General features: G+C 38.6%; 2 protein-coding genes across 9 annotated transcripts in view; both read left to right on the top strand.

The window, feature by feature from the left end:
* LOC146451276 (uncharacterized) overlaps positions 1-12,606 on the top strand; it is a 106,812-nt gene that overhangs the window by 39,223 nt on the left and 54,983 nt on the right. For 3 of the 4 annotated variants that reach the window (XM_085099390.1, XM_085099392.1, XM_085099389.1), the window contains exons 2-6: positions 4,195-4,849; positions 5,475-5,522; positions 5,784-5,831; positions 6,093-6,140; positions 6,402-6,449. In XM_085099390.1, the coding sequence (XP_084955516.1) occupies positions 4,204-4,849; positions 5,475-5,522; positions 5,784-5,831; positions 6,093-6,140; positions 6,402-6,449 (838 nt within the window). In that variant the 5' untranslated portion in view covers positions 4,195-4,203. The remainder of the gene's footprint in view (positions 1-4,194; positions 4,850-5,474; positions 5,523-5,783; positions 5,832-6,092; positions 6,141-6,401; positions 6,450-12,606) is intronic. The other variant, XM_085099391.1, reaches the window with a different exon arrangement.
* Positions 1-12,606, top strand: part of LOC146451278 (uncharacterized) — a 126,019-nt gene that overhangs the window by 84,695 nt on the left and 28,718 nt on the right. The window contains exon 5 of one of the 5 annotated variants that reach the window (XM_085099383.1): positions 6,847-9,204. The exons of the other annotated variants lie outside the window; for them this stretch is intronic. Coding sequence (XP_084955509.1) covers positions 6,847-9,041 — 2,195 coding nt within the window. The 3' untranslated portion in view covers positions 9,042-9,204. Of the gene's footprint in view, positions 1-6,846; positions 9,205-12,606 lie in introns of those variants that run through there. 5 annotated transcript variants of the gene reach the window in all.

Raw genomic sequence — 12,606 nt, 5'->3', positions numbered from 1 at the left:
TGGAACGTCTGAGCAAGTACTATTTCCATTATGATAACTCATTAATAAATCACGGTTCACTGTGCATGCGCAATTCGTGAGTTAAAAATGTCTGAACTGGGAACTGGGAATTTAGAATTTATTTACCCCTTGGTGCAACGATGGTTCAAATCGATGCTTTACTACTTGATGTTCTAAGTCCTGTTCTGTAATCGATCTAAGTTGAAATTGATGGAACAATTCAACTTTCACAGAAGGAAGGACGGAGGTGTCAAGAGACATGTATATGTTTTGGTAAAGCTTGCATTGATCTATGCACATGCAAAGCAAAGGTTTGAAAAGTTGGGCGAAAATATTGATTCAACTGGTATTGGGCCACTTTCATTGACTTGTCAGATTGGATCTAACATGACTGATTTTACCAGACAAGCATCTGGGAGTGATGCTTTTTACTGTTAAAACGCCATCCACAACCAGGGATGAACAAAACCAGTTTCCTTGAATACAATATGCTACAAATTGATAAATATGCTACAATTTCTGGGAGCAGTATGTGACAGTGTGAGTTCAATTCAAGTTTAAGGTGGCCGAACTCAGTTTGCGCGCGCTTTACAGATTCTGTTTACGATGCTATTGAGCGTGCGCTAGGGTTGTGGTAAGCAAATACTATCAATCCCTCGATTTTATACTAAATGGATCACAAAGGTGAGTTTTGTTCTTAAAATAACTCAGTTTTTCATCTGTGAATCCTTCTTCATTTATCACCGAGCAAAGAAAGTGAGTTCACGAAGAGATAAGCCTTTTTTGCGGGCTTTTCTTCTTGGCTGAGAAAGCTAATTTAAAGCCACGCATGCGCATTTGACCAAAAAATTGTGACTGGTTTGTCTTAATGGAAATAAACCTTTTTCTAAGGAACCGCTCGTTAGAATTTTGTAAAATTTGACACAACAGTAGTTCCCTAAAAGCGTAATTCGCCTACAAACAAAAACCAAAATTTAACAGAGGGTATTTCTAAAAATCATTAAAGTGCAAAAACAACATTTACAGGAGATCTCTCTGTTAAGCAGCGTCTCTATGTCAGTATTTTATGAGTTTTTCTGGATACAAAAAATGGAAAAAATCTAACGAGTGCATTTTCGAAAAATTGAGGAAAACCATTATTTGTGGACGGTTAATAGCTTGCTGCGTTGCCATGGCAACGGCACCTTGCTCAACAAGAAGGATCAAAATTTATTCCTTCTTAGTTAATCTTGCACCAGGCTAATTTCGAGTACTCAGAACTACGTAGTTTTCAAATAATGTTTACCAACACCTGTATACTGGAAAACTGTGTTCGGCCACCTTAAGTTAAATTTAAGTGTCACATTGCATTTACATGACACCTGAAAGGTGTATGGTTTCGTACTATTACAAGAATCTCTATCATTCTGGTACAATGTTACCAGGGTGAACTTGCAGTGTATGAACTGATATGAGATTTTAAACCAGAACCATCTCTTGGCTAATTTGCATATTTTAAACACTTGAATATCTCTGGAACAAAAAGAGATATTTGAAAATAGTAAACAGCATTCTTCTTCACGTACAGACTACTTGTTTATGTTTTAAAATGGCTCAGATTAGAAAGACGCGAATTTCGTCATAGTAGCACTTTAAACTAGCACTTTGACCTAACTCTGTTATCTCATTATTTTAACTCAGCTATTGTCCTCTTTATGTTAAAAATGTTTACAAAAAAAGGATTTGTCAGTCCAAAAATACATGTCAATGAGTGAAGTCAACTAAATATTAGAGGGATATATAAATGAATAAATGAATAAATTAATAAGAGACTGAAGACCAGATTTCGAAATGAAGACTTTTACTGAAAAAGAAGTCTTATAACATTTAACGACTGCAAGCTTTCGAAATAATAATTTTAATGGAGAATTCTGTTAAAAATGAGGTCACGTGACCTTAATTAATACAGACAAGCCATATCTGCCAACCCTTCCGACTTAATCGTAATTGTGCCAAGTTTGTACAAAAATCGGAAATTCCCATTTTCTGTGAAAAAAAAAAATAAATAAATAAATAAATCCTTGAGAAACTTTGAGTTGTTGTATATTCCAAGTTTGTATCAAGAGATTCATGAATTTCCTAGGAAACTTTGTAATTTCACTATAATCGATATGATAAGTTGATCTGCAAAGATGATTTTCTGTTGTATGAAGAACATACGAAACTGAAATCGAGCAAATAGTCTTGAAATGCGATGGAATACAATTAGTACTAATAATAATCATAGATTACAGAGTGCGTTCGATGTCATCAGGCTCTTTGTCCTTTGGCAAGTTGGCCAATCTCGATCCCAGGCTCTTTCTCTTTGTGATGTCATCCGCCCCTGCAAAAAAGTCTGCGGGGGATGCCAGATGTGCGTCCCAAGATCCATCGACCCATCTACGACAAGTCCCATAAAATCCCGACTCAAATCCGTATTAGGAAGCGTTATTCCTACGTCGAACGCTATTGGATCGGGTTTTCACGGTCGAAACCTTGCTTATCTCGAATTCGAATTCAGCTTCGAATTCATATTTGGGAGTGTCGAACTCAATAGGTTTGGTTGGAAACATCTGTTTTGAGCGACAGAGTAAAATAGTTTAGTTCCAGCACGCGCAAACATCGAGTTACAGCCGGTGTGCGACAAATGGAGACTTGTCTAATAAAACATTTACGCCATGATCGCACATCCAGTATTGCTGGTCAATTGCATTGCCAGTTGCCTGGCATGCTATTTGCTACGACATTAAGGTTCAGTTATTAAAAGACAGTTTAGACGGTGTTTAACAAAACCACGTTCTAAGCCATTTTCAATTTTGCCAACAATCATATCTAAACATTATCTCCTGCCGACGGTAACAAGAAGGGTTGCATCCCAGACTAGAAAACTATTTATCTACTTAAAATAAACCACTTTCAAAAGCTTTAGAGGCCTACTAATTGTCTTAAGCCGCGGCCTAAGTTAGACTCTGTTTAAATAACTGGCTTTTTCCTTTTACAAAGTAACCGTTTAAAACAGGTCAAGACAATAGAAACAGCTCGTTGGGAGCTAGTAAATGGTGACCCCGACCACTAAATAGAGGTGACCGTTTAATAAAGGTCAGAATTACCGTAATTAAGGACGGTGCCTACTATTGTTACTGCGCATACGTTCTGCGCATCTCGAGATACTCGGGTTTCCTATGGGTGGTGCTTGCTAACACAGGAATATTTTTGCGCGGTTTAAAACTATGCGGAGAAAGCAGAACTCGGCAAATGCTTTTGGTATCTCAAAAGAAAATTGGGGGTAACCATGCAGTTTTCAGAGATAATTAAGCTTCAAGTTAGGAAAAAATCCCATACATTGCTTTATATTTTGGCGCTTTTTAGAGATATTATTGCTTAGTTATCTCTGAAAAATGCATGGTTACCCCCAATTTTCTTTTTGGATTCCAATAGCCCTTGCTAAGATCTGCTTTTCCCGCATAGTCATAAACCGCACAAATATACTTCGGTATTAGTAGGCACCGTCCTTAAGGGAAGTAATTTTTGGAACTTTGACAAGTGACCGCTTATTACGGTGCCGTTTAATACAGGTTCCACTGCATATCCTCTGCATTCACGAATTGTTCATAAGAGCCTTTGATTTTTTTCACACCCTGTAACTTAATCTGAGACCTTCTATATTCTTGTCGATGCAACGTTTTATATGTCATTTGGTGTTTTTAGGATCCTTTGAAGTGTATTTTTATTAAAAGCATTTTCAGGAAATATCAGATTAGTTCTTTTTTTGTTGTTGAGGAGAGTTAGTTGAACAATTCCAGTAGCTGCGTTAAATGAAAAAGCACAGCCACAAAACAGAATGTAAAAAAAAAAAAAAAAAAAAAAAAATGAAATATCATAGATTTGTTATGAACTCCAGTTGAAGGATTTTTATACGTGGAGGACTATTGGAGTTACGAACAAAGCTTGAGCAATTGCGAAAGATTGCCTGAAAGTGTGCAAATAATTTTTTTTCTTTTGTCAATATTTACCTTTTAATAGCGGTTACCCCAACTTCGTTCCCAGGGTCTCTCCTCGTCACGTCCCAGGGAGCGAGATAGGGACGTGAAGAGGAGAGACCCTAGGACCGAGGTTGCGGTTACCCTTACACAGAGGTTGTTATGTTAATTTTATTTTATCCTGTTTAAACACTAGATTTTCTGCATGGCGGCACCAACAGTAAAGTCCACCCCAGAGACAACAAATTACGCTCGGTTGTGTCGGCTTTTAGTAGATGTCGGTTCCCAGGCCCTGAGAGACATATTTGATAGCTGCCACCCTCCAACCAACCTTCACATGTCTTTGCCTGGTCACCACTCTAAACTGAAGTCCCTTAAAGCAAAAAGAGTGCTTAATCCAACTCAGTGGAGCAAATTGTTCCCCGCGGTAGCGTCCACTGTATCATCGGCGACTTTTGACATCACGTTATTGAATGTGTTGTTGAGAAACATCTGTGGGTTACATCCTCCTGTATCAACTGGCTCTTGGGACAAAGTTCCACCTCCAACAGATTTAACCCGTGAAGCGGACATTGTCCGTGTAAAGTGCTTTCGAAATACTGTGTATGGCCATGCTGAGAAGGCCTCGGTTGACGCTGTTACATTCAAAAGTCTTTGGCAGGACATCCGGGATGCACTGGCTAGATTAGGAGGACCAAGTTATGGTTCTGCTATCACCCGCCTGGAGACTGAGTGCATGGACCCTGATATTGAGGAACATTACAAAGAAGTTCTTAAGCAGTGGAAGAAAGACGAGGACAACATTAAAGACAAGATTGAAGGGTTAGAACAGAAATTTGATGAAACGACAGGTGGGTCTTTCCTTTAGAGCATGTTATGACCTTTTAAAAAATTTTGATCATATTATTTGGAGATTGATGTTGTTTTCCATTCAAACATTGTTAAACTAGTTCAATTATTTAACAAACTTTACTTTAATTCTGGCAATGGTTTCGCCTTGTGGTCATACTACAACTGTTTGTCTCTACGTTCTTTGAACTGTGATACGTATTGTCAACCACTTACGAATTCAAGAGAGGTATTGTTGAGGGCAACTTGGATTTTATCATTCCTGCGACTCAGTAGCAACTGAAAAGGTTACTCCTTCAGTCCTGGAGCTAAGTGGAGGTCGTTTTCATTTTCGTTTAATGCATCTGAAATTTCGAATCCCACTCCTTCTTAAACTGATCAACTTTAAACGATATTACTTGGGAGGAATTAGTAATCGTTGGGTGATCTGAATTAATAGCTGATAAGTAGTAGATGAAAAAGCATTGACTTTCCAGGAGCATTATTTTATGGGCAGATAATTTTGTTGCTACAGTTGAAATTCTTTCACTTTTTCAACTTGCACAACCTTAAAATGCTTTAATGATTTTTATGATAATGTTAGTATTTCCTTCTTTCCCTAAACCATTCAATACTTATTTTTTGAAGAGCAACTAAAAGAGGTGAGCAGGAAACTGGATTACTTGACCAACAAAGGTAAGATTTACTTGTCAGCTCGTTTTGGTTCTCGTTGGAACTTGCATAAGATTTCAATTTTGTTTTACAATGAAATCTTGCCCTATGGGAGCGGAACTAATGGTCTTTTTAAAAAACTTAAATTTCCTTAGTAGGAACGTGATTTAGTTAATTTAATTTCATCATTTCTTTCTGCAATCGTTTTGTTATTGTTCTTCTTGATGATCAATGTATCAATTTTTTTTTCTTTGCCTAAACCATTCAATACTTATTTTTTTAAAGAGCAACCAAAGGAGGTGAGCAGGAAACTGGATTACTTGACCAACAAAGGTAAGATTTACTTGTCAGCTCGTTTTGGTTCTCGTTGGAACTTGCATAGGATTTCAATTTTGTTTTACAATGATATCTTGCCCTATGGGAGCGGAACTAATGGTCTTTTTAAAAAACTTAAATTTCCTTAGTAGGAACGTGATTTAGTTAATTTAATTTCATCATTTCTTTCTGCAATCGTTTTGTTATTGTTCTTCTTGATGATCAATGTATCAATTTTTTTTTCTTTGCCTAAACCATTCAATACTTATTTTTTTAAAGAGCAACCAAAGGAGGTGAGCAGGAAACTGGATTACTTGACCAACAAAGGTAAGATTTACTTGTCAGCTCGTTTTGGTTCTCGTTGGAACTTGCATAGGATTTCAATTTTGTTTTACAATGATATCTTGCCCTATGGGAGCGGAACTAATGGTCTTTTTAAAAAACTTAAATTTCCTTAGTAGGAACGTGATTTAGTTAATTTAATTTCATCATTTCTTTCTGCAATCGTTTTGTTATTGTTCTTCTTGATGATCAATGTATCAATTTTTTTTTCTTTGCCTAAACCATTCAATACTTATTTTTTTGAAGAGCAACCAAAGGAGGTGAGCAGGAAACTGGATTACTTGACCAACAAAGGTAAGATTTACTTGTCAGCTCGTTTTGGTTCTCGTTGGAACTTGCATAGGATTTCAATTTTGTTTTACAATAATATCTTGCCCTATGGGAGCGGAGCTGATAGCTTTTTTAAAAGAATTAAATTTCCTTAGTAGAAACATGATTTAGTTTATTTAATTTCATCATTTCTTTCTGCAATCGTTTTTAATTTGTTATTGTTCTTTTTGATGATTCATGTGTCAAGTCTTAGTACAAACACAACCAAATGAGATAAAAAAAAAACCGAGCACGTGACAGTAAATGAACTTTTCTGAGTTTTTGCAAGCAATAGCCAGAGCGTTTAAATGCATTTAAAGGTGGATAATTGATAGTTTACTTTGGATATTACATTAACGTTGGGTTTTATCTTTCCCAAAAGAAATGAACAAAAGGAAACCTAGAAGTGAGCTACCCGAAGAGGAGCCCAACATACACGGCCACACAAAGGAGGTTGGTAGCATTGTCCAAGCCCTATCAGATGATAGCAGTTCAGCAGTGGCAGCAGTACTTGTTAGTGGAACAGCAGGAGTCGGAAAGTCCACTGTTGCTATTAAAGCTGGTCACCAGCTCAATGACGAGTTTCAACGCATCGTCAAGTTTTGCTCTTTGAGAGGTGTACGTTCAAAAAAGGAGGAAATGGAAAAAAATGAACATGAATTGGATGGCGAGTTAAGAGAAATTTTGAATGTGTGTGTACCAGGCCATCAACAAGCTAGTGAGAACCCCAGGCATGCTTTGCTGGGGTGGTGCAGGCGCCTTGAATATGAGCTCATACTACTCATTGACAATGCAGAAGATGCTATGGAAGATCACACTAGGAGTTCTTTTATCAAGTTGTTAAAAGATATGAGGACGTGTTCAGGTTGCAAAATTAAGTTCTTGATTACTTCCAGGCGTTTGGACATTGACAGTGTCACAACAGGCCTAAATATTAAGCCAGTCAAAGTAGGTCCCCTGGATGCAGAAGAGAGCATCGACGTTCTAAAGGATGGTGCTGATTTGTGGTCTCATGCAGGGCAGGAGACACAGGTCAAGCTAGAGAGGATAGCTGAACTTTGTGAGAACATTCCACTTGCACTTCGACTAGCAGGGCCTCTTCTTTCATCAGAATCTGAATACACTTTCGAAGAACTTATAACAGAACTTGAAAACAACCCAACAAAAACGCTTGGTCTTGAACGAATGATGGAAATAGCTTTCGAAAAACTTGACGAACCTTTAAAACATGCGTTGGTGTGTTTGTCAGTGTTCGTTCGATCTTTTGACAGAAATGCAGCAGATGCATTATTAGGCCGTGTGAACTGCGCTAACCATTTGAAGGAGCTTAAGAAGAGGTGCCTGATCCAGAGACAGCACAACCGATACCTTATTCACTTACTGATCAGAGGTTTTGCCAAACAGATTGGGAAAACAGACAAGTTTCGCCCTGTTTTGGCTCATGCCCAACAGAGTTTTGAAGAGTACTTCTTGTCTTTGATATCGAGGAATTCAACGAAATACTGGGGTAAAGACACATGTAAAGAATCGTTCGACTTATTCAACGAAGAAAGGGTTAATCTTGAGTCCACTCTTACAGCTGTTGGCAAGAAGCAAATCAGAAACTGTAGGGAACTGGAAGATGCGGTTAGTACATGTCAAAGAGTAGCACCGTACATAGAAGATTGTGTCCCCTTTGAGCTTTATGACGATTTTCTCGAAGGTCTTTTACATTTTGCAGAAAAGCAGGAGAAAGTAACCAATCAAGTAGAGATTTTGTTTCTTCGTTATCATGAAGCAAGGAAACACGGTAGTGCTAATACGCAGGAATCACAAGAGTTGATTCGCCAAGCCACTGAACTGCATGATGAACATCGCCAACTTTTTAAGAAAGAAAGTTTGTCTGAAATCTTTTATTTGAGCCACTATGGAAGGTATCTCTCGCAGGACCGTGACCAAAGAGAGGAGGCACAACCTTTTCTCGAAGAAGCGATCTCCATTTATGAACGGGAAAAGCATGGTACCGCCTTTGATAAAGCCAGAATTCTTGGACAGATGGGGCATAATGCAAAACTTCATAAAGATTTTCACAAAGATCAGACAAGGCGCAAGGTGGCTCTCGCAAACTATGACGGAGCCTTGCGTTTTCGTCAGAAACATTTTGGGCAGCATCTTTTGACTGCATTTGCTCAAAAAGAAGTGGGGGATTTTTATTTGTACATCGAAGATTTTGGCCTGGCTAAAATGCACTACTGTGAAGCTATCAGCGTTTTGGAAAGTATGGAAAGATTGGAGCAGAAAGAGGCGATTCCTATCTTTAAAAACTTTGGAATATGTTACCAAAAGAGTGGGGAGTTAGACCAGGCTCAGAGAATGTTTGAAAGAGGAAGTGAAGTTGCTGATAGTACTATAGAGGGAAAACACAAATGGAAAGTTTGGATTAAGACGTACTTGGCAGTGCTTCTGTACACAAAATGTCCTGACGAAGTTTCTAGAGCAGACAACATTTGCGAGGAAGTTCTTAAAATGGGCGAAGACCTTGGAATGGACAAATGGCCTGTAAAGGAAGAACTTGAAAAGCTGCACAAAAGGTATTAGAATCAGAGCTACGTCGGTTCAACTATGATTGACTATGATAAAGTACACAAAATATCTACGACGAAGACATGTCAGCTTTTCGATTCCTGTGTTGTTTCTTTGGTACTTTTGACGGAAAAATTACAAAAACTGCAGAATCGTGCTGCTCGCATTTTGACCTCCTCCTCCTATGATGCTGGCGCTGGGTACTTGTTACAACAACTTGGTTGGAAAGACCTGATTGCCCAGCGTCAAATTCAAGTAGCTTTAATGCTGTTCAAAGCTCTTAATGATCTGGTTCCTGACTACTTATCCTCTGTTTACTGAGCGCAGTACGCCAGGCTATGTCTTAAGGGACTCTACAAACAAATCAAACGTCCCTTTACCAAGAACTAACTACCTAAAAAAGAGCTTTAGTTATAGAGGTGCAACTCTCTGGAACAGTCTACCCTGCAGTCTTAGGCAAGTGAAATCTCTAAATCATTTCAAGCAATTGTTAAACGATCCTTTTTGTTAATTAAGTTAAATACACGCATTCATGGAAAACAGGTGTAGTTTAGTGTAATTATGAGTAAGACTTTTTATTAAATACTTTTATGTAGTTGTATTTTATACCGTACCAAAACCTGATGGATTTTTACCGTGTTAAAATAATAAAGATTTGAGTGTTTGTAGACCTTTTAGTTTCATGGAAATTAGCATTATGAACCTATTATCAGCCATCTCCTGAGGTAGGGGGGGGGGGGGGGTGGGGAGCCCGGGAAAGGGAGGGGACTTTGTAAAGCTCTCTTCTAAAGTGCTTATTTCCTTCCCAGACTCATGGAAGGTTATGAGGTTAGTAGGGCTAGTAAACATACCGTAGAGTTCCGAAAGTAGCAGTCCCCCGACAGTAACGTTAATTTTCGGACCCTTCTATTAATTCCCGTAAGTAGCACCTCCCCCGAGAGTAACATCAATTTTCGGACCTTTCCTTTTTTGCTCTTTGTGCCACAAATTCGTGCTACCAACCGTCAGTGCTAAACAAACAAAAGAAAACAATTGTTAATTCTTACTAACAAAGTAAACGGAGATGGCTCGCCGAAGAATCAATGGGGAAGAGAGAATTAAGATGACATTATGCTTTAATATGTGCGGTTGTGTTTACCATAAATTTTTCTTCCATTACTTACGTAATTTAAGTACCCGAAAGTTACGGCCCCTTTGGCCAGCTAATTCTGAACGTAATGGGGGCCACTATGTTCGGAACTCAACGATACGTCGAAAAGAATAATAAATCGCCCGCCCGTTTATGAATGAGGTCTATATCGAAGTAAATAGACCGATTCGGCTAATGCAATGTTGTACCCAATTCAAATCCCTTGGGCATAAAATGTTTTGTTCTAAGTATTTCCATATCATTTAAATGTGAATGCTACATTATAATGCAAATGCAATAAACAAAGAATTTTAACCCCGGGGGATCTGAATTGGGTACAACGTTGGGTTAGTCGAATGGGTCGATATTACAAAAAACGGTAACAATTACCCGACAACTACATTTGGGATTTCTTTTCTATATTTTTAATTTTCATTCAGGTGTGTGCCAAAACACGTTTGACTGGAAAAATAATGTGGGGTTGTTAGTCTCAAACATTTTCATTTGGTGTAAAAATAATTTATCCAAACGAAACTTGATGGCACTTGTCGCAAAACACTGTCAGTGCACTGTCGTAGTAATTGTTACCACCATGGAAGTCTGACGTAAACCAAACCTAGCAGCCTCGTTCTCAGGCCTCAACGCGCTTATCGAAGTGCTTTCCATTTGTATGTAAAAACTAGTGAGAATCTTTCGCCAAATGGAACAATACAATTCTTTAGTTGTTTGAAAGCGATTTCATTCAGAAAACTTCGCAACAGGACAATTTGGGACTTTGTTAATTTGAAATATATTGCCATTTTTCAATCGGATGAAATTATCACTGTAATAACTACCACAAAACCTTGAAGGAAATAATAAAATGGACCTTGGATTTTATTCGCGTGTAAAACGTGGGCCACATGCATGTGCGTCATATAGTCTTAATTAAGTTGAGAAAAGGTGACATGCATGACTTGCCAATCATCATCATCATCATCATCATCATCATCATCATCATCATCATCATCATCATCATCATTATCATCATCCAATAAGAAGGAATAAAATGGTAGATGGAAATTATGGCGTCTTCTCAATAAAATCAACTTTGTTTCGCCGTTTCTTATAAGCCGATTTGAAGGGATTTTGGTGAGTCATCGTCTTTTGAATCAATTCATTTCAACCAGAAAATCTCACTTATGGCTTCTCCGTATAAAGCAGTTTCAACAACTGTTCGGGCTAGCTCGATCTTCAAATCATAATTTCAAAACTCTACGATGCTACACGTACCACCACAGCCTCACTTCTTCGTGACATCCAAACATGGTGGATCGTACAATCTTCAAGGTCAACAAGGTCGCGTTGCAAAGTTAAGAAACCAATAGGGAAATTGCTAACCGTAGGTTTTGATTTCAATTGTTGCTATGTTCTTGCAACAAAGTGACGTTATCCAAACCGCATACGTATGTTTTGCACCGTAGCATCGTCCTTGACCTTATATGCCGTAAAAGCTCTATTAAAGGGGGGGGGGGGGGGGGGGGTGGATGGGGTATTATTCATTCCAGGCCTCATCATCGGGGGTCTTATCAGGGAGGGTGGCTTAGTGGAAACGAGGGGCTTATTTCTTATCTTAACCGTTTTCGTCTTAAAATAGCTTTTAGAGAACTTAAGGCAACGTCGACGACGACGGCAACGAAAACGCCGCAAAACAGTAGGTTTAATGAGCAACGATAAACGCTCTGCACGTGCGTTTTCAATTTTGGTACATTTCTTTGCCGTTGTCGCCAAAACAACAACGTGAAATGACCAAATTCAAGGTTTTGTGGAGAGCGTGAACTCACGACGGTGAATTTGTCATTTTCTTTCTTTACTCGAATGCCACTCCTACCAATTTAGTTCCTGGGTAGTTCGCAGTTTCTGTAGAAGTTGAACGAGTTGCAACGAAATAAAGTTGTATTTTCAGGTGACGTTTACGTTGGCGTTCACGTCGTCGCTGCTTATGTTTCCTTTTGTAGAAAACTCAAGCAACTGCAGTGAAACCTTCAATTGAATGGATTATTTAATGACAAACCAACTGGGCCCTATATTAGGTGGATTTCGAAATAGGGAATAGGAGGAACTAATAACAAAATCTCATGACCCAAAAAGGGTGGGGAGGGCTTATTAGAGAACGAGGAGGGGAGGGGGAGGGGCTAATAGAGCTTTTACGGTAACTACCCGACCTTTACAAGTGGTACTAAAAGATCGATGGACCGTTGGAGAATCGACACAATCAGTAATGTTGTTATTGGAAAGCAAGTAAATCGTATAATTGGTGTTTTACCGCGGCCGCAAGTCTAAATTTGTGTTTGCGTTAGGCTGCCTGTGCAAATAATCGAGGTTGGCGGCCATTTTGTTCCTCTGTCGCGCAAATTTACCTCGTTTTGATCCAAGAATCTGGCCTCATTTTCACGTGAAGACATGCGGTCG

This window comes from Pavona decussata, unplaced genomic scaffold (genome assembly GCF_977016875.1).
Source record: "Pavona decussata unplaced genomic scaffold, jaPavDecu1.1 SCAFFOLD_391, whole genome shotgun sequence".
NCBI classification, from domain to species: Eukaryota; Metazoa; Cnidaria; class Anthozoa; order Scleractinia; family Agariciidae; genus Pavona; species Pavona decussata.
The sequence above is the reverse complement of the archived record's forward strand: the minus strand, read 5'-3'. Positions and strand labels throughout refer to the sequence as shown.